Source organism: Tenebrio molitor, chromosome 2, assembly GCF_963966145.1.
Source record: "Tenebrio molitor chromosome 2, icTenMoli1.1, whole genome shotgun sequence".
NCBI lineage: Eukaryota > Metazoa > Arthropoda > Insecta > Coleoptera > Tenebrionidae > Tenebrio > Tenebrio molitor.
Window position 1 is genome coordinate 14,235,312 of NC_091047.1, and position 26,498 is coordinate 14,261,809.

General features: G+C 32.8%; 1 protein-coding gene across 3 annotated transcripts in view; it reads left to right on the plus strand.

Annotated features, from left to right (window-relative positions):
- The window catches only part of LOC138123240 (homeobox protein orthopedia-like), a 44,337-nt gene that overhangs the window by 12,426 nt on the left and 5,413 nt on the right, over window positions 1-26,498 (plus strand). For all 3 annotated transcript variants that reach the window (XM_069037851.1, XM_069037852.1, XM_069037853.1), the window contains exons 3-4: window positions 19,810-19,996; window positions 20,091-20,246. In XM_069037851.1, the coding sequence (XP_068893952.1) occupies window positions 19,810-19,996; window positions 20,091-20,246 (343 nt within the window). The remainder of the gene's footprint in view (window positions 1-19,809; window positions 19,997-20,090; window positions 20,247-26,498) is intronic.

Consider the following 26,498-nt stretch of genomic DNA (forward strand, 5'->3'; position numbering starts at 1 on the left):
CCGGCGTCTTGCCTCCGCATTTTGACTTTGTTGTGTATTATGTTCTGTGTCAATGTTAAGGAACTTCCTCACGATGTGACATGAGTATAATAATATACCTTTTTGAATTTCAACTACCAATGTGTTATCTAAATCCAGAATTTTTAAATTTTTAAAAAGAGATTGCGGTACTATTCCCGTTGCTGAAATTACAAGTGGTAAAATCGAAATTTTTTCTAAACACCAAAGATTTCTCATAGCAACGGACAGCTCTAAATATTTATTAATTTTTGTGTTATATGTCTGTGTTATATTATGTGAATTTGGAACAGCTATATCTAAAAGATATGCTTGCTTTTGTTGTTTATTTAAAATTATAATGTCTGGTCTGTTATGCTTAATATGAATGTCAGTTAAAATTGTTCTATCAAAATATAACTTGTAACTGTCATTTTCCAAACAACTTTCTGGTGTATAACTATAATGTGGTTGTGTATTCTTTAATAAATTGAATTTAACAGCTAAATTCATGTGTATAATTTTAGCGAATATATCGTGTCGTTTTTTATATTCGCTTTGAGCCAAAACGGTGCAAGAAGAAATAATGTGTTCAATTGTTTCCCCTTCAGTTCCGCAAATCCTACATTTATCAATTATCGATTGTAAACCGCATATGTGTTTTTTATAATTTCTTGTATTTATAACACGATCTTGTATTGCAAATATAAAACCCTCCGTCTCAGGGTGAATATTTGATTTCTTAAGCCATGCATGAGATGCCTGAATATTAACTTCTGGTTGTTCCAGTTCTTTAAAGTATCTCCCATGTAAAGACTTCTGTTTTATATTTGCTATTGTGTCAGGTATATTTGGCTTAACAATGTCTGAAATTATATTATCACTTAAATTTAAAGGTGTGTAGCCTTTATCGGCTGAAACCAAAGCATTGAAAAAGGTGTTATCACGAGCTCTATTGAGGAAATAATTTTTTAGTGAAGCAATTTGATTTTTTAGCAGTATTTCTAGATTTGAAAAACCCCTACCACCGTTTTCGCGTGGTAAATTAAATCTTTCAATAGCAGATTTAGGATGGTGTTTACTAAATTTTGTAAAAAGAACTCTAGTTTTAATGTTTATGTTCTGTAAATTAGTTTTGGACCATTTTATAACACCGAAAGAATAGGTCAGTAATGGAACAGCATATGTATTAACTGCTTTAATTAAATTATTACCGTTTAATTTTGATTTTAAAATAGATTTAATTCTTAAATAAAATTGCTTTTCTAAATTTTCTTTTATAATTGAGTGTTGAATATGATTTGATTGATTAATACCTAAATATTTATAAAATTCTCCTTTATTTAAATTTTTAATGATTTCTCCTTCTTGAGTTATATATTCTAAATGTTCGTAATGACCGCGACATATTGATTGCATTTTACACTTTTTTTTACATTTTACACATTTTCACTACTAGTAATAAAGTCTAGGGTTATCGGTTGTCATAGAACACTGAGAAGTTACGTTTTTCTACGTTGGCCCAGTGACAGGTAAATAATTTTTCATTATTAACCAGTGGTGAATAATGGAACAACCGTCACCTAGCAACGAAAGATTGTCGTCTATTTCATTGGTTAACGTAGACGATTTTCATACCAACTGTCAAGAAATGACAACTCGGACCCGTTGCATCCGACAAAATAATTTGATTAATAATTATTATCAGAAAGGGTTTTAACGCATCTAGTAGTGAAAAAAATAGTATATAAACCACGGTGGAGAAGTCCCTTATAGCCTTCGCGCCTTACAACCCTCGGCGCGCCTCGGGCTTTAATCTTGGCGCTCTGGCTATAATCATGAACTTCTTCACCTTGGTATATAATATACTATTTTTTACTACTAGTCTTAGAAGACGTCATTATTGACTCGCGAATTGAACCCAGAAATAGAATTTCTCTCCTACTAGTTAATAATTTTTCATTATTAACCAGTGACAGCCGTCACCTAGCAACAAAAGATTTTCTTTGATTTTATTGGTTAACGTAGACAGACGATTTTCAATTTTCATAGCAACCGTTGAAAAATGAGAACTCGGATCGTCGCATCGGACAAAATAATTTAATTAATCATTATTATTAGAAAGGGTTTTAACGTATCTAGTAGTGAAAAAAATAATATATACACCACGGTAGAGAAGACAATTTTAAGCCTCCCTTCTTTATTATAATAAACTACCTCGAGTTAAAAAAATGTCTTCTCTACCTTGGTGTATAATTACTATTATTGTTTTCAACTGTCATAAATTTTAATTTTTCTCCTTTGCAAACTGCCTCTTAACTGCCCTAATGGGTCTGTCACAATAGTGTTAATGTTAGTGGAGATGGCAATGGTGATGTTAGTAGTCCAGTGTTCACAATAATGTTAACGGAATGTTACTCTTACAGCTGTCAACGTGGTGTGAACTGTCACTGCGCCTGCGCGTGCCTGAAATTCTCGATGGTGATTGGTAGATGTTAACGAAGATGTTAAAGAACCAGACATTTTCTGGATCTCTTAACATCGTTTCTAACATTAACATCACCATCACCATTATTGTGAACGGTTGAACGTTTCACCAATGTTCTGAAGATTAACATTCTGGCTAACACTAACATTAACATTACCATTAACACTATTGTGACAGATACATAAAGCAAAATGAGCAGATGACGAACCGTTGCCCTAGACAACACATCCAACGTTACATTTCTAACAGGTCTTAAAAAATTTGTCAAAACTGTCAAAAGCAAATACGAAACCATTTGTAAAAGATTTGGATGCTTCAGGGACGTCGTTTCAAACAATAAAATTTTGTATGCAACTCGTTTCTGGGTAAATTGGGCTCTTCGAATTGCCCTCGAGGCCTTAAAACCTTCGCTACGCTCGTGTTTTAATCTTGACCCTCGGACAATTAGAAAAGCCCAATTTACACAGAAACTCGTTGTTAAATAACTATTAACTTGCTCCACAGAACACTGAAAATTAGTTTACAATGAAGCCCTTAGTTGTAGAAAACGCATTATTTTTGATCTTTGTTTTTAATGAATAATATTTGTTACTCTCCCTCCCCCCAGCCAAGAGCGGCTGTGAAAAACATAAACAAAAATTGATAACTTCTGGCTTAATTAAAATAATCCAAACGTAAATGTTATTATTGATAGTTGTCATCAAGAAATTGTATAAAGTAACGAATAGAGGTGTGTTTCAAGTTTCAGCAAGATCAAAAATGGTTTTGGTTTGAAAGGTTTCCTACATCAAAGAGCCACCGTTACCAATATGTGACCTAGCCGCCATCACGTGGCTACGGTCCAATAGCACTGTAATAGAATACGTAAATTCAAAGTTAGGTTATGTGAATCTTAGTCTGTGGTTATCTGTAATAATGTAAAGCTGAGTCACGCATTCATATGATATGATCAAGGAAATTCGATAATCGAGTCAGAGTTGAGGATGAAACTACAGGGTCATTATAAATGTTTGTAACAACTAGTGGGCGTAGCGGCGCACCTAAAGCATAACGCACAGCCACCTACGATGGGACAATCATTTATAATGACCCTGTATATGTACTATGCTCCGATTTATACGCTTAATTGTGGTATCTGCTGAATTCACAATTTATTCTTCGACGTTAATTTTCGTTAAATTCGTGGCAGATATTTCATTACAACTTGAACCACGGCGGCACACACCGGACCTAACCTTACTTTCCAATTCTTTTCTTTGGCTGTCGTTTATAATCGGTGTTAAATTTCTCTTCAAAGTTGGCGTTGAAGAGTCGATTCGGAATGCACAACGAATTAGTAGGGATCACGGATGAGCTGTCTAACCTCGCTTATTGCGTTTTTGTGTTTTTACTCTGCAGACTGACGAATGGTGCGTTTACAATCGACTCTTCAACGCCAACTTTGAGGAGAAATTTAAATGAATCCCCATTATAATATACAGGGTTATTAACGTAAGATGACGAACCTGACTAGGTAAAAATGCAACCCGAACTACATTTTACCTTGTTTTGGTACCTATTTAATATTATTTCTATTAGTTTGAAAGGTATATCAGTCATTGCATTTTTCGCTCATATTTAGTGTTTGAAAATGTTTTCGAACGATGACAAAACCGACATGATCCTAGTTACCCATTACTTTTGTGATTTTAATTGCTTATTATTATTTTTTTATTATTAACTCATACTCATACATTAACTCATAAAGCTACCGGGTGTTTTTTTAAATTTCACCTCGTGTTAAAGAGTCGATTGTGAACGCACCACTCGTGTAAAACGTAAAATTTAAACAGCTGATCCGTGATCCATAACCTGTATAGTGCGTTCGCAATCGACTGTTCAACGCTCACTATGAGGTAAAATTTAAAAAAATACCCGATATCTATGTTTTATGTGCATTATGATAATGTAATAGGGATCAAGATAGCGTTATAAATCGTATTTTGGGTTGCATTTTTACCTGGTCAGACTCGTCGTCTTACGTGAATAATCCTTTATGTGGAATTAATTTGTAAGCTTTGTGTTTTGGAAAAATTATTTATTGACTTTAACTCTTTGTTTACTCCACAAAAATAAAATAGCGTTAAAGGAGGATGTATGGAACTGGTACTAAGCCAGTGCCACTGTGCAGTTTTTTGAGTGATATGAGTGAGATTCGAGAAAGACACCATTACAGCTATTGTCCAATAAAAAATTTTAATGGAACAGACACACAGGAACTATATTTATAATATTCCAGAATTTCTGTCAACTCTGGAATCTCCGTCAGAAAGATTTGTTGGATAGCCCATACAAATGCACAAAAGAGAGAAGCGGTGAAGAAAATATCACTCGGAAATGATCCAAACTTATTATTTGCGTATCTTGCAAATATAGTTGCAAACTAGTACGTACCGATGCAAGAGCTTTGGACGAAACAGACGTAATTATATTATATTAAAATAATCACATAAAGTTGATGACATAATTGAGTAGGTATAGAAGGGGTAAACTTGTACGATCGCCTCTCCTATTGTTCTCCTGAAAAATTTTAATTGACCGATATTTTTCCCGTAAAATATGAAATAGTACAGTGTGGAATAAAATGATTTACATCTAGTTACCTTTGGAATTTTTGCACATGTAAATTTTCCTGCACCGCTCTACTTTTTTTTTGAAGTGCCGAACTATTAGGTAGTTCTGTCAATAAATGTCATCAATCGAATTGACAATTGTTACAATTTACTAAGGTGGCCACTTTCAACACTAGCTGTGACTTGCTTTTGTTAGCTCCTTTTTAATTTTAATCTCAACTTTGCATTCATATCATCCCTTGGCAATAAATCACATTTGGAATTTGGATATATATTTTGAGGTTAGGCTTTCTTTTTTTTGTAGAGGGGCATTTCGTATTTTTACAAGGGTAATGCAAAGGTAACTAACTAGATGTAAATCATTTTATTCCACACTGTATTTTGTTATATTCTGTTTCACTTTGGCCACCAGTAATAGTTAATTATTCTCTTTGTTACTAAGCAGCTAAGTTAACTGTTAATTTATAGACGTGTGAATTTAATGATTCTAATAATCACCTTAGATAATAATAGAATTTCAAGAACTCCACTGTTGACTCACTAACATATCGTTGTAGATTTATGCAGTGTCCATTGAAGTACATAATATTATAATTTTTCTCTATTCTTTTATAACAACCACTATTAATGTATCTGTTGTAACAAGAAAATTTCAAAGACATCAGTGAATATCAACAGATAGGTTTTTTACGGTCCATTTGACGGTTCATATTGTTTACAACCGTTTAAAGTAATGTTTCTGCCAACAATGACTTTTTTATTAACCGAACTGGTGCTGAAAGTGTACCATTATAAATAAATTCGCTTTACGATCCGAATGTAATAAAGACTAGGCGGCGGATAAGGCTGTGGCTATATTGCTATTCTAACAAATGGTTAATATGTTAACGTTATTGCCGCGGTAAGCCTGCAGGGAGTTAATTTCGGCGTTGTTGGCATCATTAATCCCTAATGGGGCGCGGTTGATGTATGATCAAACTGGCCCTGCTTCACGCCACCCTCACGAGCTATACGCAGGGCGCCGAAAGTCTACCAGCTTAACTCCCACACCACATCTAAAAATTAAAAATTTCTTCACGTTTGGCAATTGTAGATTAGACTTTTAGTGAAAATTTTATTTCCGTCCGTTTTCTCAGCTTTGACAGTGGATTGCGGGACGGCGTGGAAAGATTTCACCATGAATTTCTATAGCGGATTAGGGTTTACGAGTTTCGATTACCTTTACGGCAGTTCTAAAGCCCGATCAGCACGTTATGTTATAAAATATTACGATTCTGGAAGAACCGTTCGCTGGTTCGTTCTATGTGTGCTTTCTCGCCTAAAGCCTGCTATTCGAGAACTAATTATAGTTTCGACAATATCTTGACTTGGATAAAAAATCAAACGAAAGTTTTATAGATTTTTGTGAAGGAAAGGAAGAGTGTTTACAACAGCAGGGAAGGTTATTATTTTCACATGTGGATGTCGAATATCACAGGTTTCTACCCCATCGGCACGTACGTTCTTCACCCTACTTGTAAATACAGACAGGTCAGTTTTATGATCAGTAAACATATAAAACTTAAAAAAGTCACTGTACACAATACCTCCGAAAAACAGTTTTTAGTTTTAACGCTTTTAAAAATGCTGATAAGTCAAATTCCAAGCTACTTACGCACGTTGTATGGACTCTGGAAATGCATACTGGGTCTGTAGATAACAAAAGTGAAGAAATTATTTCCAGGATAATTTTACTAGGGTCAGAAACCCTACGCAGGTGCGTACGACCGTCGGATACCAAAGTTAAAAATAAACTCATTTAATTATGAAACAATTAAAGCTGCACAACTCCGGTTAAAACTTGGATATGGTTAAAAACATGTTTGCGAACTGCAATTTCACTATAAATACACCGAGATGACCATATAAGTAAACATGTATTTTGCTATGACAAATTAGACATCTTAAAATCATTTTAATAATTTGTCAAGTTTTCGATTTTTCACCTCAAGTGGAAGTTTAATCTTCAGTTTATGACTAAATGTGTTTGCTTTTTATTTTGTGTTCTAGCTTTATTAAAAAATTGTTTCTTTCAAAACCCACTAATATCTAATATTATACAATGGCCTATTTAACTGAACAAAAGGTAGTTCTGACAGGAAATTATTTTCGCAACGTGTGCTACAATTGTTTGTCACTTGTCGTTAGGTGAATATAACATATCATGCTGGACATGAGTTCATAAATTTTTGAAAGCACTCTTGACTAGATGTTTATTAGACATGCGATAGTTGCTATTTCGGGATTTGGATTAAGGGAATGTGTTCACATTGATGGTTTTATAAAATAAAATCTAACCGAAAACATTTACACAAATTTACTTAGAGTACATACAGAGTGATCAACAAGAAAACAAATCAACAATGCTACATCATCGTTTATTTTATCGAAACATGTCTTAGCTTAATCGTACACACATGTATACTTGCTATACACAGTCGTTTTATTGGTTGCCTACCTCTCGAAAAATCTATTATTATTAATAGTTGATGCTTTCTCTTCAATGGTAAAACTCATTTTACCACTTATTCTGGGATAACTGTTGCTTACAATTACAGGAAACGTCCGTAAACTTTTTTCAAGGTTAACATCAACACCGTTGCGTTGCTTTAAAACTAATGTTTCTTTGACATTTCACCGAAAAATCTGCTTACCAGTGGCATCGCCGTTTGGCAATAAAGCTGGTTGGTAAATTACTCATTCTTACGAATCTAAAATGTTGCTCTTGTTTATTTTATAAATTTTTCTAGATAATAATAATAATAAAATGCACAATTATAATTCCAACATCTGAAATTCATAAGTTATGATATATTATGAAGTAGCGTTTGAGACCACAAATTGTCTACCCCATGCATTTTCATTTCTCAGTTGCTCTTAATTCGCCCCTTTTGTTCTTCACACAAAAGTTTCTTTCTTGTTAGTGTAGTAAAAATCAGATGATTTATCTATTAAATTTACTATTACCTAGATACTATTATCGCCTTTTATATTGCTTGATGATATTTTTGATAAACGTTATAATAATTTTTATTCTTTACAATCCTTTTGTTTAATTTAATTAATCAATTGTTTTTTGACAATTTTTAATACTTATGTGTACAGGTTTTTTTTTTGTCTTTATTATTAATACACTTCACTGTGTGTTCAAAAATCTTTTATCCAAAATTCAAGATCTGTTACAGTCTGCAAACAATACAGAAAATAAATAAAATGTAAAATTTACATAATCATTTTTTAAGGTGCTTAATTGTAAAAAGTAATGAATAAAGATTTGTGGAAGTAGTAGAAGAACATTTTCTTTTTTAATGTATTTGTCATTTGCAGAGATCAATTAAATTTTTTGGAGAACACAAAATGTCCCTCTTTATCCGAATTCCGAGATGACCCAAGAACATATTTCTTCACTTTTATGCAACGGTGTCGGGGGAATTTTGTGAAATCTCTCGGGCCACATGACAGTGGTTATCCATCGCTCGGAGATGTATGGATGTTAAATAATCCAACACCATTAGCTTTTCGCTTTTGGCCGACCTCGCATCTGGCCAGTCTTTAGGTCCGTCGAGATTTATACCCCTCAGTTTTGGAGTGATGGTGCGTCGCTTATACGCCGTTTCCACACATTGATCCCTCATCAACTGGGACCGTTTATCAAACACCCAACTTTCTCACCGACTCCGCGTGATATTTTTTTTTAATTCAACGAAATTCTTCCAGAATGCGCGAGACGACGCGACGTAATCGTAGAATCAATTGAGCTTTCATAAAGTGGATCGAGCCAGCTGTCTTGGAGAATTTGAACTCAAAGAGGGTGGAGGCTTTGGGGAATGTCAGGATGCGCTCCGACACGTCAGGACTCAGCGGGTATTCACGGGCGAGGCCGCTCGATAATGCGACTTTCGGTGATCAACCTTCTATTAAAAATTATTTCACGCACACTCCATAGACGGTTGCATGAAAAACTTTGAAGTAACAGTACTTATTAATTTTAATGAATAATATCATTTAAGTGGCCATTTTCCTGAAAGTTTTAGCGCAGATGATATCCTAAATTTATTTTAAATCATTAAAGAGTAATATAAATCCGAACAACAATTATGCAGGATTAGAAATCAGTACGATATATTCTAGAAACAAATAATGCCACAGAACAAGGTACTCTGAGATTAAATAACACAACCTGTAAAACTAAGAACAAACCGATGGTCGTGGGAATTATCATTGTATGTAAAGAAGATAATTACCAAATTTACGTTGCACTTTTTCGAGACGAGTGATGTGCACTGAGTAAAATGTTAACCAAACAACGTGAGTTTATCTAAACAAGAAGTGTTTGAATAATCAGTAGTTTATCTTTTGATTAAGCCATACATTTGGAAAAACTTTGTTATGATGTGATATGACTCTTTAAGTTAAAAAATGGGTAATTTTATTTTGCGTATTTCGCATATTTTCAAGTTTCATGGCGTTATGTCCAGGTACTCATATTTTCATATGAAAAACGATATCTATACGGGTATATTTTAATTATTTTTATTACTATGTGCCTATTTTAAACAAAAGTCTTATTACAAATTGTTATAGCTGGTACTGCGGTAAGTTTTACTTCCATCTACAAAGTCGTGACATTTAATTAAACAAATTCACTCAAATTTAAAATACATAACTGATGAAGCATTAAGACCATATTTTTTTGTACTTTCACCTTTGTATGCAAACTTTGACAGGAATTTGAGATTTGATATTTACTAGGAAAAATTGAAGTAACCCGGAATTTTGCTGCTGCTGGGCACTGAAGAAATGATTTTTTTCGATAACATAATGAACTATGGAGAAGTCCTGTGTACTATTATTATCGTTACAATTATTTTTGTTTACTGTTTATACCGATGGTGGAACAACTAGTTCACACTCTATTGAGCACCGTATGATTAACATACATAAAGATCCGTAGTTTGGGGAAGAAACTCTGTCAAAGTGTTCCACTGATGTCAAAATTTGAAGCAGACAAGTTACTGTGTCCCATTTATCCAAAATCAAGCAAAGAAAATAATACAGTCTGAAAATTTAAACACCATATAATGTTACTCAGTTTGTAATTGTCTTACTAGTTAATTTAGATTTTGCAAAAATATAAGTAGAAATATTGTTACCCGCGATACAATTGAAAATTAATAAACATAATTTCATGATAATTAGTCCAAATTTAATTGTTAAAAATGTTGTTAATATAAGAATGCACTATCGCTGATATACATATGTACAATAAAACCAAATATTATGTACCTACCTACGTAGGTATATCAAAGTTTTTCAGACTACATTTTTTCTATACACCGACGGATTAAGTTGTACAGGTTGGTACAATTCAGTGTAGGAATATACTCGGAAGAACGCTAAAGTTGTCAATATTAATACATAGTAGATTATATCATTAAGAGTAGAAGTGAGTCTTTTTGTGCTAAGTCTGGGGATTGAAGACCGAGACGAAATCGAAGTCGGCAATTGGGTGAAACACAAAAAGATTTTCTACTCTGAATGATATACAGGTGTTAGGGAATGGTCTCCCAAGAATTTCAGAGTGAGTTTATCAGGGAAAATGTGGTAGAAAACCTTTATACTGTTTTTGGATAAATTAAACCGTTTTATGAAAATAAAATTGTTCTCCGCTGTTTTGGGACTGCTTAAATATTGCTTTGTGCACGAAAAAATCTTTCGACTTAATAGTTATTTACATAATTAGTGGGATAAAAGCAATATTACAGGACTCGAGTGTGAAGATTGCAGATGACGAAGGCGTAATCACACGAGTTTCCTGTAATATGCTTTAGCTCACATTTTACAACATTTTATCTACGGCTGCTAATTATTAATAAAAAAAAAATTTTTTTGGCAAAAACGTCAAGTTTGACATTTACAAAAATATACTACGCGACAAAAAAAGGTAAACACCCTTTTATTGATCTTGATTCTCTTGTTGTCATCCTACGACGTCCGGTGCCCCTAGTCCTGTGTTCACGGCCTTCTGGAGTCCATGCCTGACAACATCTTAAAATGGTGCCTACAGATCTGCCAATTCTACTGGCAATTTCTAAAATCCGCCCTCTTTCAAAGTCACTAATTTGAGGAATCTGACCAAGTGTACGCACTCGCGGCATTTCTCGCCTTACAAAAACACTTTTCCCACAAGTTTTCTAAAATTCAAAAGTCAAAATTTTCAATGTAAACAAAATTTCCTTACACTTGCAATAACCGAACCAGCAGCACAAAAGGCAGAATACTGCATAGATAGGGCTGCAAATTTAATCATTTCTTATCTGACCCAAAACACATTTGCTCCCAAAAACTTATTGAAATAAAACTGTAAGTACTGAGTGTTTACCTTTCTTTGTCACGTAGTATATATTTTGATAATTGTTAAATGTCAGTTTCAATCGTTTTCATTCAAAATCAAAGCAACAATAAGATTGAAACAATTTGCTCAATACCAGGACAACCAACTAATTTTGTTTGTAAACAACGCGTTGTTTTTAATTTTTCATAATTGAGAGCAGGATCGTTTACGTCTTATCGCGGTTGTCGGAAGTGAAGTGACATTGTGGTGAGTACATTGAGGTTACCCCGACGTCAAGTGAGAAAAGTACCAGCACCTGGAACGGAAACGTATATGATCCTGTTTTGAGGACGACCTAGAGTGCAAGAGACGAGCGTCTCTGGAGGTGTCACTGCAGTTTGCGTCGTTTTTCCAGTATGACGTGTATTACAAAGTGGTCTCTTGTGCGAACAACGAATACGAAAATAGTAGATGATATCATTAAAAGTGGAAGTGAGTCTTTTTGTGCCAAGCCCAGAGATTGAAGACCGAAACGAAGTCGATGTCGGCAACTGGGCAAACAAAATGCAAGAACTGTGTGATTAATATGTATTTACAATAAGTAGCTTTTCTTTTGTATTGTTGTCTTTCAATAAATTTTGTCTGTTTGCTTCTAAATAAAAATGCGTTACGTAATGAAACCAGTGCGGTAATGAACTACATTACGCAACTCAAATGACTGTAAATGAATGTGGTTATAAGGTCTTATCCAAGCAGCCGTAGATAAAAACGATTACCTACTTGGTGATGATTCGAAATTTACTACTATCAAAGTTTACATTTTAATTTAATCTATCTTTTATCCGTCGCCTGCGAAGATTACAATTGTTTACAATGCCCGAATATGTATCGAGGTGTATGCAGATATGTATTTTGTGTATGGCAAATATACCGGAAAGGCCAGTGCTATTGTCTCGGAACGACGGATCGTCAAATATTGAGTTGCTTGTGGCAAATGGAGGATATTTTGAAAATTTATTATGAATTTTTTCATTTCATTCAACGTGGAAACGCTGCAAGCATTCGGGGCACTTTTCCAGATTCCGCAATATTATCGGAAATTTTTGTATTATAAAACAAAAATGTTTATGTAATTATGTTATACTTAATATAAGTTCTGTTACGAGTGAAATAAATAAAGTTACGCAGAAATTAACGAATCTTATTAGTTGGTGGTCAGTAGCAATAAGACAAGAAGGCACTTACCTCAAGGTTGTGGTGAATGTAGATAAATATTTCGAATGAATTATTGATTTTGGCAATAAAAAAATGCAATCCTGGTAGTTTTTGATGAGATATTATCCAAGGACACTATTTAAAACCGAAACGTCATTGTGGCAGTAGGTACTCGATAAAATCTGACATAAAGGCATTGTTGTCTTTTGGTTGCTAAGCAACTAACTTTCATTACAGAACTTTAATTATTTATTTAATTATTACAACAATAAAATGGTGCAAAAGCTCCCAAACAGTGGGGCACCATTTAAAATTTTTATTTTTGAGAAAACCATTCATGTTTTCGATATTTTATGTAATTATTGATAAATAAATCGTGAGAAATGCTTCAAATGACCTTACATTTGACTCGGTCGAGCCGCCTGTGGACATTTCAACTACTTGGATTTGAAGTGTTTCAAGTCCATTTATAAAAAGAAGTTACTTTAACCGTTTCTATAGAGATACACAAAGGTGCGATTTTCGACCGCTTGAAGATAAAATTAATTGCGTGGACGCTACATTCTCAAACACAACACTGTATGAATGAAACTTCCAAAAAACCTATATTCTAAGAAGTGTTCTACAAAATTATACTTAGTTGACGATAGGGATTACATGCGAGTTAGATTTATGATTTAAGGGGAAAGAAAAAAGTTACATAAATTTGTTAATTACGGACAATAAGTTGATAATCCTGCTGGCACCTGAAGTTATATTTTAGGTAACAAATATGTATGAAGTAAATATTAATTAAGAATAATTATTTATTTATGTAAGTTAGAGCAAAATCCGATGATGTAAAAACACCCAGTAAGGGAGAGTAAAGAATTTGTTTAATTTTTCACATAACAATATTAGTTCATTTGGGTAAGGCACACATATAAACGTAAGAATTAGCAATTTTAATAATTGTTAGAGTCACTAAGCCGTTCCAAGTAAATGTTTGCTATTAATTAAGTGTTATAAGCTTAAACTAAATATTTAACCTTACGGTACTTATCCTTATTCTTGTTCTTTCTCACTGGAAGCGTTATCAAGAAATAAAAACTAGTAGGTAGTAGTAGTAGTAGCAGTAATTCATTTTTACATGCCATGACGACAAAAATAAAATAATAATAATAACTTTTTTCTTATAAACGTGAGATATCTACAGTGAGCTGCAAAAGTATGGAATAAATTCTTTAAAAATTAAACAAAATTTTTTTCAAAAAAATCTTTGGATTGGTCAATTTTAGTTTATAAAAATACATGTTTTAGTATCAAAGAAAATTCCAAGCAGTCATTTGTTTTTTTAAATAGAAATCCCCTATTTTTTTCTTGATTCTGATAGACCTTTTAATTGTCTAAACGCCAGTATAAAAATTTTGTTACCTTACATAAGGAAATTTTTGAAAAAAAAAATAATAAAGTTGGAAAAAATAAATTTTATAACGAACAAAAACAACTCAAAAAATCAAGTAGGTAAATCAAACAGTCAAATGTTACTGTCAATTTCATTCGTATGTGTTATTTGTTCTACAAAACGTTTTCGAAAATGACTCATTTAACAGAAACACAACGTATAGACATTTTAATTTTGATTGGGTGCTGGGATAAAACTAAAACAGGGGGAATTTCTTCATAAACTTGCTTATTGTCAACAAGCTGTTCGTTATAAAATTTATTTTTTCCAAATTTATTTTTTTTTTCTCAAAAATTTCCTTATGTAAGGTAACAAAATTTTTATACTGCCATTTAGACAATTAAAAGGGCTATCAGAATCAAGAAAAAAAATTGGGGGTTTCCATTTAAAAAAAGTATCGATGACATCATAACTCGAAAACAAATGACTGCTTGGAATTTTATTTTATATTAAAATATGTATTTTTATAAACTAAAATTGACCTGTCCAAAGATTTTTTTGAAAAAAAAAAGTTTAATTTTTAATGAATTTATTCCATACTTTTGCCGCTCACTGTATATCAACAGATTAACTTCTAACAAGAGCAATGTGCCTACATTTTGTTATTTTAATTTATTAAGTACAAGTTTATTTCTTGATTGTTTAGTGATCAAAAAGGACTGTTTAAGTTGACAATACAATTAAGAGCATTTTGTTTTGTTTGCAATACTGCAACCGGATACGTTTCTTGACAGATATTTGACGTGAAATCAACAGCGACAAAATTATAGGTTATGTATGTATAAAAGTCAACGGTACAAAGAAATAACTTGAACTGTCAACCGTCATTGTGAAGTCGTCAACAACCGGCAGTTACTCCAGTTATACCATTGAATAAAAGTAAAAATCAGTATTGCCAACTCAAACAGTCCTTTTTGATCACGCTGTACATCAAGTAAATAGGTATGAAATTAAAATGGTTAGTTTTAAATTGCTTCTTAATAAATTTGTTTTATCTACGGCCTTATAACCACCTTCATTTATAGTCATTTGAGTTGCGTAATGTAGTTCATTACCGCACTGTTTTCGTTACGTAACGCATTTTTATTTAGAAGCAAACAGACAAAATTTATTGAAAGACAACAATACAAAAGAAAAGCTAGGTACTTATTGTAAATACATAACACAGTTCTTGCATTTTGTTCGCCCAGTTGCCGGCATCGACTTTGTTTCGGTCTTCAATCTCTGGGCTTGGCACAAAAACACTCACTTCCACTTTTAATGATATCATCTACTACTCTCTTTTGGGTTACTCGCACAAGAGACCACTTTGTAATACACGTCATACTGGAAAAATGACGCAAATTGCAGTGACACCTCCAGAGACGCTCGTCTCTTGCACTCCAGGTCGTTCTCGAAACAGGATCACACACGTTTCCGTTCCAGGTTCTGGTACTTTTCTCACTTGACGTCGGGGTAACCCCAATGTACATTTTTCGAAGTCACTTCACTTCTGAGAGCCGCGATAAGACGTAAACGACCCGGCTCTCAATTATGAAAAATTAAAAACAACGCGTTGTTTACAAACAGAATTAGTTGGTTGTCTTGGTATTAAGCAAATTGTTTCAATCCCGTTGCTTTGATTTTCAATTAAAACGATTGAAACTGACATTTAACAATTATCAAAATATATTTTTGTAAATGTCAAATTTGACGTTTTTGCCAAAAATTGATTTTTTTAATTAATAATTTGCAGCCGTAGATAAAATGTTGTACACGTGGACTAAAGCATATTACAGGAAACTCGTGTGTTACAGATGAATTCGAGCTAACGCCCTCGTCATCTGCAATCTTCGCACTCGAGTCCTGTAATATTGCTTTTATCCCACTAATTATGTAAATAACTATTACACTATTTACCATTAAAAATCTATAAAGGGTACTAAGTCTGTTGGTATCGGCAAATAATAAAAATAATAAATAGTAATGTTCAGCCTGAATCTCGGTTAACTGCCGGGTCAGTGATGAGAATAGATAACAAAAGTAACAACTAAAATTGTTAATGTTTACAAAAATAACTGCTTTTGTTTCAGAAACATCTTCCATGACAAAATAACCGCTCGTGCTGAATATTCGTTTCACACTTTTTGAGCGTGTGTTTGCTTGTCTTGAAAGTATAACAAAACTACAATTTATTTTGTCACTTAACGATATGTTCGACAACGTTGCGGCTTACGAAATAAATACAATGCACAAGTAAACTATCACAATGAAGTGTCGGTTTTTCAAATGGGACGCAGTCAGTAAATACGAGTTGGACCAATTTACGTTGTCTCCATGCTTATTGACAAGCTATAGCTTGGCTTTTGTTGACACCAAGAACATGGCCTCAAATGTGTCCCAAGTCAGGTCCACTAAATTATTTTAATTGTTAATCTGAATTGCTATGACGAGAAACCGTTGTTATCAGAAAAAGAAATAGGTAGAAGGACCACTAACACCCTGTATAGATCCATAGAAGATGCTTCTCAAAACAGGGATTTGACAAATAGTTTGTTTACCGGTATCTTTGATACCGGAAAATGGTTGAACTTTATTAAAATAGAAAATGAATTAAGTATTATCATTTGCAAAGAAATGGTTCAGTCAAAACACACAAATCGTTATTATTCGATAAAAAGAAGAAAACGTTGTGAACATTGATTGTTTATCTCCATCTCCAGTAGGGAGTGTTTGTGCATACTGTCGCGAGCAATAAATTTTGGTCGTCAATGTCACTTCAAAATTTGGTTAGATTGTCACAGATTTAAAAAATTTCCCTGCCTGATTATGCCCACGTCAACAAAGTGTCAAAAAATTGAGAAAAAAATGGCAATTAATGTCATACAACATGATGGTAGGTTATGATATTTAAGACTGTTTTACAATGGAGCATTTTCGATTGCGTCAAAGAATGACCTTGACGACCAAAATTTATTGCTCGCGACTGTACAAATGCACCTTAAACTATTTAGAACGACAAAATGTAGACGTCCAAAATTGGCAAAACAACTCAAAATTATATGGTTAAGTTTAGTACAGATAATAACAGAATGTTTATGTTCAATAGCTATTTGTGTATTAAGAGCGCAAAGTGATACATTGTCGATTGACACCATTTTTTCTACAATCGCAACTATGGCTATTACATATTATTTTATTTGGACCAAATCAATGTAATACCTTCTTAAAATCAGAAATTATTCACAACATTGACATTAGAAGTACAATAATTACAGTTTCTGAAAAGTAATCCATGCTCTGGAAGTGTGCATTCTGGTTCTTTTGCTGCACTTACAATTTCGGGAGGTGTACACGAAAACGCTTCCTCAACAGTTTCCCTTCCTTCTACAGTCTTTTGAGCAATGATTTTTGTAAAAACACAAAGCACGCCGACACAAACTGACACAACAATTCTTTCTGTTTATTCGTTGTCACTAGTTACAATAATCACTGGATATCTGATTTTAACAAAAAATTCGGGGAGCGAGCGTTTCGTATATTTTTTCGCGCGTGAGCCTACATCAATTGTAGAAAAAGAATTTTTCTAAAAGTAAAGTTTACAACATATGTATTGGATTTATTTCAATAATGCATATGTGTTTGATATGTTTTATATTTATGGAAATAAGAACTTAAAAAAGATCAATCAAGGAAAGTTTTTATCTTAATATTTATCTTTTATCAGTAATGATATACAGTGAGTTTTTTTTAAGACTGGCCATAGGGGGATTGAAAAATTAGTATGTAAAACCCTATGGCCAGTCTTAAAAAACTCACTGTAGAAGTGTATGCGGATCTCTGTAATCGGGAACTCTACTCTTTCGAGTGTTTCCTCTTTTACAGAACAAGCTTCTTCGAAAGTTCTATTTATTAATCAATCTTTTATATTGCCAGAATGCACCTTTTGGTGCTACATTTCCAGTTTCTCTTATTCTTCAGTTTCTGAAGAAAAAAAAATGCAGGACCACCAAACTCGAACAAAATCACTAAACTAGAAATAATGAATATGAGTCACACGGAAGAAATAAAATAAATACGAAAAGCAACAAAAATTAAAATATAAAGTTTAAATTTTGGAATCAACAAGACAATGACACGTTTCTTGACAATCAAAATAACATTGTAAGCAATTTTGCTTTAGAGGTGAATTGAAATGCAATATTGTCATACGTGTTACCAGGTAAAATAGACACCAAGTTACTTGGAAATGCTACAAATTGCACAGAAAATAATTACAAATCGGATTATAATTCCTCAAAATTGTTAATAAACAAATTATGAATTTCTTTTCCGATAATAATCAACATAAATACATAATGTTAAAAGTGTAACATTTAAGCTTTTTCTTAACATTTCTTCAGGCAAATATGGAAGTACATACATTGTAGAGGCAAAGCGATTATTGATGACGAAGGTGTTTGAAAATGCTATACAGGGTATTTCACGACTGCTAATGAATCCGACGGAATTCAAAATGCAACCCAAAATACATTTGCACAGTTAATGTGGATATTTGTTTTTTGATTTAAAAGACATAAAACATAGTTAGCTGTGCAGTTTCGTAAATTTTGACATAAACGTCATTCACTTGGTTAAATGAATGAAATTGTGAAAAGGCGAAGAGTTTTTGGGAAAATGTTTATTGTCTGCACGGCTGAAGCATTTTTATTACATTCGCCATAAGTCAGGATCATGTTTGTTTTCTTATCGTGCGAATACATTTTAATCGTCGTATTTTAACTTTTTCATAAATGTCAGTTGTGAGAAAATTATTGGAAGCAATTTTAAAACAATACGATATTTAAAACAGCCACGTTAACTTTGGAAATGTATTGTGGGTTGCATTTTCATTTCCACCGGCTCATTTGCGCTCGTGAAATACTCGTACCTGTATAAGATAACGATTATATTAATTTAGAATAATATTAAATTACAATTAATTATTTTGAAATTTCCTTGGTGATACTTTTTCTGAATGACTGTAGCTACACATACAGGGTGATTCACACAACTTTCCAACCTTAACGAAATTTAAATACAGCCAGCAATACGTTTTTCATTCATAACTTGATCCAAAAACATGAATAATTTTAAACTGTTGTATGTTTTGGACCTCACTCACAAAAGTCCCAATTATAAAAATTTAAAAATGGCAGTAATCGACAATATTTCTTTTTATTTAGGAAACTCACTCATCATATATCGAGCGATGAAATTAATTTGTAATCGAGTCATCCATGGATTTGAATCCGTATGTCTTTACGACTGATCTGTCGAGATCTAACCTGTGTTTCGCGCTGTGTTTATTGGAGCGTGGAGTTCAAGTAACGACATACGATTTCGGATTCATGGATAACTCGATTACAAATTAATTTGATCGCTCTTTATCAATATCATATCGATCCTCTCGTCATTGAAGCACATTTTAATTAACAAAAATTATTTCAGAATTATACAAAAAGGAACTGTCAAGTGATGCCAGGAGTGTCCAGATTTCATAGTATAAATAAAGGTTTCAAGTTATCACTGAATAACGTATTACTGGCTGCATTTAACTTTCGTTAGGGTCGGAAAGTTATGTGAATCACTCTATATGTTGGTCTGTGTTTGAATTTGACTGATTTTCAGTAACTATAGCAAAAGTCTTTTATTTTTGCAGGTTTGGTTTCAAAATCGCCGAGCGAAATGGAAGAAACGGAAGAAGACCACTAATGTGTTCCGAACCCCGGGTGCTCTCTTACCTTCGCACGGCCTTCCGCCCTTTGGGGCAATGGGAGATGGACTCTGTGGGTCCAGTATGTTTAGTACGTCGGAATCACGATGGGGCGTCGCTGGAATGGCGACAGGTACGTTTTTTAAACCCTAAACAAATATTTGTACGGACGAAAGCAAGCAAACATCTTTCGTTTGGATGAAACAGTTTTTTTCTGTATGTTACAGGTTTGGGACAACTTAGTCAAAGTTCAGTTTCCATGAGCGGATTCGGTCAGTCTCTAGGACAACTCAACCAAAGTTCAGGATTGAGTCCTGCGCTGCCGATAAGCACGGCGGCTGCAAGTACCGTATACCAAGCTCATTATGGACTTAATTCGTTAGGTGAGATGTTCCCATTAATTAAAATAATTTGTCCAGCGTAAAACATTCTTCTAATTATTGTACAGTACGAGTGTGAAGTATGGAACTAATTCGATAAAAATGACATTTCGAAATAATCAAGTGGCGAACAATGTATGCTACTTACACAGAAAATACATCTATTTTTTTATTTTATAAAAAATTGTAACAAGATTCATATCCAGATCTTTGTAGAGGAAAGAATATTTAGAATACTAATCACTAAAGTGAACACGAAAGTGTTTAGAGTGTTTACGAAAGAAAATTGATTCATATTTTACTTGAATTACTTATACAATAGTCTCGTAATAGTTTTGTTTATTTACAATACAATACCTACTTACAGTTTGATTCATTTTATAGTTCCTTAAGGACTACTCAATTCCTATTAGAGGAAAAATTCATTGTCTGACACATTAATACTCTGTTGCCATTATTTTGTTAAACCGTAACTCCTATTTTCTTGCAGATTTAAATTGAATATTAAATTGTGATTAATGCCCATGAACACGGTTCATGTTGTTTTGGCATAATGGGAGGCCAAGATTGATTTTTTTAACGTTGGACACACTTTAATTTCTGTCACTAAAGTCATCAGTACCTACTTATCAAAATAAATATAACATGTTGCTGAATTTCCCGCGATGTCTGAGTATGCTTATATTGTAAACTAGTAAAACTGACAACAATGCACTAGAAATTGAGGCTATTTATAACCTCAAACTTAGAAAAACATAACCTAATTTAACAGAGAGCTTTATTACCAAATTTAAAAAATGGCCATGGCCTCCCATTATGTCAAAACAACGTGAATGCATTTTATATTATGTATGACCTTTGAACTGATCGTTCCTACGAGTAAGATATACAGGTGCCCCAAAATCCGCGGAACAACTCAATGGGGCAATGTTAAGTGATGTTAGAAAATAATTAGAAAAATAATTAAAACATTCCATACCTCTTAGATTTGAGAATATGGCGGCTCAAAAAGTGCAGCTTTGATCTCGTATTAAATATTAAAAAAGATTTTTACTATACGTGTTTTACAGCCAGGGGCATAATAATTTTGAACGATTGTGATCACTGATCAGGTTTGCAATTATTTTCTTCACTATTGCCAGCATTTCCAAGTAGTTATTTTATGTCCGTTTTACCTCAAATAACATGGGTTTGATTTTTCTCTCTCATTTCCATGGAGACAATAAAAATGCAATATTTGCAGACTATTGGGATACTAAGGCCCGTATTCACCAACGCCAGTTAAAGTTAACTGTAGGTTAAAATATACGAAAACATTGTTATATATAACAATAGGTAACTAAAGTAACGAAGTATTTAAACCTACTAAATTTTAAAGACTGTTAAATTAAGTTGTCATAGCAATGACCAATCAGGGCTTGAAATTTTAAATTTTAAAAGACGCTAAAATTTTAACGCCCCTTTTAAAAGTTACAGATACGCCCCATAGAGTGTTTTTAAATGTTGCCACATTTAGTGTAGCGAATAGGTCCATATCTTCTACAAAAAAGAAGATTGACTTTTTAAAAACATTTTTACCTGGATATTTTAACGACTACTTAACAACGTACTGCTAAGCTGTTCCGGGAATTGTGTATATTTTCTATGGTAGTTTCGCAAATTAGTCTTAATTACTTGGGCTGCACGGTTGAATTAGTTTAACCAATTAAAACGATGACTTGGGTTCATTAGCTGATGCTTAACTCGAATAAAGAACCAAACCGTTAAAAATTAAGCTATTTGACCAGCTAGCTGGCTTAACCGGTTAATTAGTTAAAGGATCAGCTCGTTATGTTAGAATAGTTAACTTGGTTAAGTAATTATTGGTCAGCTTAGTTCAACAAGATACATAATTTGTTAAACTCTGAAATTCTTTCAAATATGTTATTCTGTTCAATTGATCAACCAACTAATTTAACTTGCCAAATAGCTTAATCAGTCAATTTCATTAGCCAATTTGGGTACCAGATTTGCCTTTTTTAACCGGTATAAATAATAGCGGATTATCCAAATTAACCGCTTTAACTGGTTAATTTTTACCCTGCTTTGAGGTTCATAACAATCACTTGTTATGGACAAGGTGAAAGAAAAAATGTAAAATGCATAATGTAATAAAATAAAGATTCTAATTCAATGTACTGTTCCGGACACGGAATCTTGGGCAATATCTTTTTGACATTTCTAAAAAAATGATGTAAACCAATCATTAGTGCCTTTAATAAATGACAATTATTAAAAATCACTTTGAAGTTTTTATTGTGACATCAAAAAAGAAGGGAAATAGCATTATCGAGTCAAAAGTTGGGTTATATTCAATAAAGGCCAGTTCACACATATTTGTCAGTTAAATGTCTTTTTTATTTATTTTGAGAGCCGATGATAGAAAAAATATATGTCCTTCGGAACATAGTGTGTTCTTTTACCTCGAAAATTTTTTGTACATCTTGACTGCAATCCAGTAATCCAGTAATCAAAAAGATAACAAACCATAGCAGGCGTTGCAAATTATCGATCACGTCGTAGCAGAATTCTATGCAAATAAGCGTCAATGCAGGGAAGTAGACAATTTGTGGTCTCAAACATTACTTTATAATAAATCATACCTCAAGAATTTTAGACGTTGGAATTACAATTGTGCATTTTATTACATATTATTATCTGATAATGGAAAAAAATTATAAAATAAACAAGAGTACCATTTTACATTCGTAAGAATGGATAATTTACCAGCTTTATTACCAAACGCGATGCCACTGGTAAGCAGATTTTGCTTTGAAATGTCAAAGAAACGTCAGTTTTAAAGCAATGGTGTTTATGTTAACCTTGAAAAAAAAATTCCATTTCGGCAAAGTTTACGGATGTTTCCTGTAATTGTAAGCAAGTATTATTCCAGAATAAGTTGTCAAAATGAGTTTTACCATTGAAGATAAAGCATTAATTATTATTAATAATTAATTAATTAATAATAGATTTTTCGACAGGTAGGCAACCAATAAAACGATTGTGAATAGCAATATTACATATACAGGGTCGCTAAAAAGTATGGATACAGCTAAATGTTTTCAGAACGGTTTACTAGAACTCGTTGAAATTTAGCACATAGTTAGAAGTGTTTAAATTCTATCATCTGAGATTTTTTTCAATATTCTAACCTCATTTATTCTGAACCTACAAGACTAACTTGATTTTTTTAAATGGCTCGGGGGTCAAATTTAATATTTTTGAAAAGAGTATTTTTTTGTAAATTCAGTGATGTAACACACACCCATATCGCCGCCATTTTGAAAATCTTTTTTAGCGTAAAATTTATGTAAGTATTTTGCGTTTAAATTTTTTATTAAAATGTATTTTGTTTCGGTTAAATGTCTAATTTTTATTATTATTTATTATTACCTTTTATTTATTTTTTAGTCAAAATACATATGGCAAAGAACTAACGATAGATAAAGACAACATTTCCAAGGTTAGATTTTTTTCAAATTTTATTAATTCGATAATTTTGTATAAGATTTCGGTTAAAATAAAATATGCATGTGTTACATCACTGAATTCACAAAAAAATACTCTTTTTAAAGATATTCAATTTGATCCCCCGTGCCATTAAAAAAATCAAGTTTATTTTGAAGATATAAGATCTTCAAAATAAATGATTTTAGAAAATTCAAAAAAATGTCAAATGATAGAATTTCAATACATATTTCTAACTGTGTGCGGAATTTCAACGATCTCTGCTAAACCGTTCTGAAAATATTTAGCTGTATCCGTACTTTTTAACGACCTGTATGTACGATTAAGCTAAGAAAGACGTTTCCATAAAACAAAAGATGAGGTAGCACTCTTGATTTATTTTCTTGTTGATCACCTGGTATATTGTGAGAATGTTGCTGTACATTTAATCAACAGTAGATATTTAGAAAATGTATGAGTTGATTAAAAGTTGCGATCATCGCTGCTAGAAACTTTGTAGTCATTTGTTGTCAAGTGCGTTACTAGAGGTGACATAATGCTGTTTGACCATAAGAACATAAATGTCAGTGATATATCATGAAACAAGATAGTAGACAAGTAAATTTGTATATTTATTAGTCATCTATGACCATTACCACAACAAACATGGATAATACCTAAAGAAAAATAGAAGCTTATAAGATTATATTTTTGAAGCTTTGCCTACAAAAGGATACATCAATCTAATTTTTTGTGATTTAGCAAAGCCAGAGACGAAAGCTCGACCCGTTGTGATTTGTTTATCAGATGTTGTAGTTAGTCTATAAAACTTAATAGACATAACTTTTAAACATTTACTGTCCGCCAGTATAAACCGAAGTTAAATAAACCCACGACATTTACTTTTGACACCTTCGGTCGAAAGTAACAACTCGGTGCGGCATTCCGCAGTCGGAGGAGTGGGAAGCAGGGGACACGGAGTACCACAAAACATACAATTAGCAGTGATTAGAAACAGCCTCGTTACCCGCTACCGAAATACGCGTCAACTATTCTAATTACTTCTGCACACATGTTTTACCATTAACGTGTTTGCCATGATTTCTTTCACAGCTACTACGTATCTTATTTATTTTCAATCAATTTCTGCATCGGTGCTGTCACGATCCCGATGGCCCCAACACCACAATATCACAAGTTTAAGTGTAAATATTATATCATTACGTTCGGGTATCTGCATGTAGATTAAAATGCAAATAGGAAAATGTGCGAAATTTCTATAGCTCCAGAGAATGTCAAATGAATGAAAAAATTAATTTGCACAAAAAAAAATGAAAATGAAGTGAATCACGACTATGAGACACCTGTACGCGCAACTACTCTATATTGGTAGCCCTTTTGTTTGTAGAAAACATTACCATATACTTAAAATAATTAACACTCTTTTAAAATGATAGTACTTAGTCATTTTTATATGTTTGCACATAAAACACCAAATGCCTTGCTAATTCACCCATAAGAGAATCCACCTATAGAAATTTTAGCCACCTATTTCCTAACTTTTGTTTGTCAAAGTGAATGCTTCACCTTTCCTTGGAATTGGTAATTGTCGAGTCTAGACAGTTTTTGTTGGTAAAGGGTGTATTCTATTTCACGTTATTGTAACGATTTTTGTGTTTTGGACAAGTAACATCAATGATTCGTTAGAAACTTTTGGTTCAAGAATACATGATGCCTTTCTATATACGTATGAATAATTGATGAAACAAAAGCAAATAGATTTACACTAAGACAACATTCCCCTTAATACAACATTTACATGAAATTTGTTTGTTTTGGCTTTTTATGACTTTGTCTGTCCAGTTTGAGTGAATATTTTTCACGTACACTGATCACATTCAACAGACCTTTTCGTTAAAATGTCCAGTCAGATGTTAACAATTTTAAAAGTAAAAGTATCATTAAACTTGCTAATAAAGCAGTTAAAAATTTTAAATTGTGTGTTAATTAAAGAATTCGTTATAAATGTAAACGGCTTTTATTGTTGTTAATATGGACGATGAACGATAACTAATACTAATTTTTCTTAATTTGAGAGTTAATATACATTTGCTTTACTAATGTAACGCAAATTGATGTAATGTAATTAATTACAATAATCAACTAAAAGTACAAATAAAATCATATTTTGTAAAAAAATTTGTTTTATATTAATTAATGCCTAATTTCCTAATTTGTGATTCAAAATCAAAGAAATTCGTTTTTGAGAGGATTTGCCTTGCCATTCAACGTGGAAACACTGCAAGCATTCGGGGCACTTTTCCAGATTCCGCATTATTATACAGGGCAAGTCATATAAGGTTTATTTCTGAATTTATTTTGTACGCAACCAAAAATACTAATGACGCTGACCACTTGATACCGTTTATAATGTGATTTAATTTAGTAATCAGCGTAGGTATGTAATTTGGCTAAAAATGTCAAAATGACAGTTGATGAACTTAATTTTTGATTTCATTAATCAGAACAGGAAAACGTCATTTTGACATTTTTAGCCAAATTGCATACCTACGTTACGTTATAAACGGTATCAAGTGGTCTGTGTCATTAGTATTTTTGGTTGCGTACAAAATAAATTTAGAAATAAGCCTTACGTGACTTGCCCTGTAGGAAATTTTTGTATTGTAAAACAATAGTACCTATATTGTATAACAAGTGTTGAAAATAAAAGATTTCACGCGAGTTTGCACAAGCGTAAGCGTGTGGCTT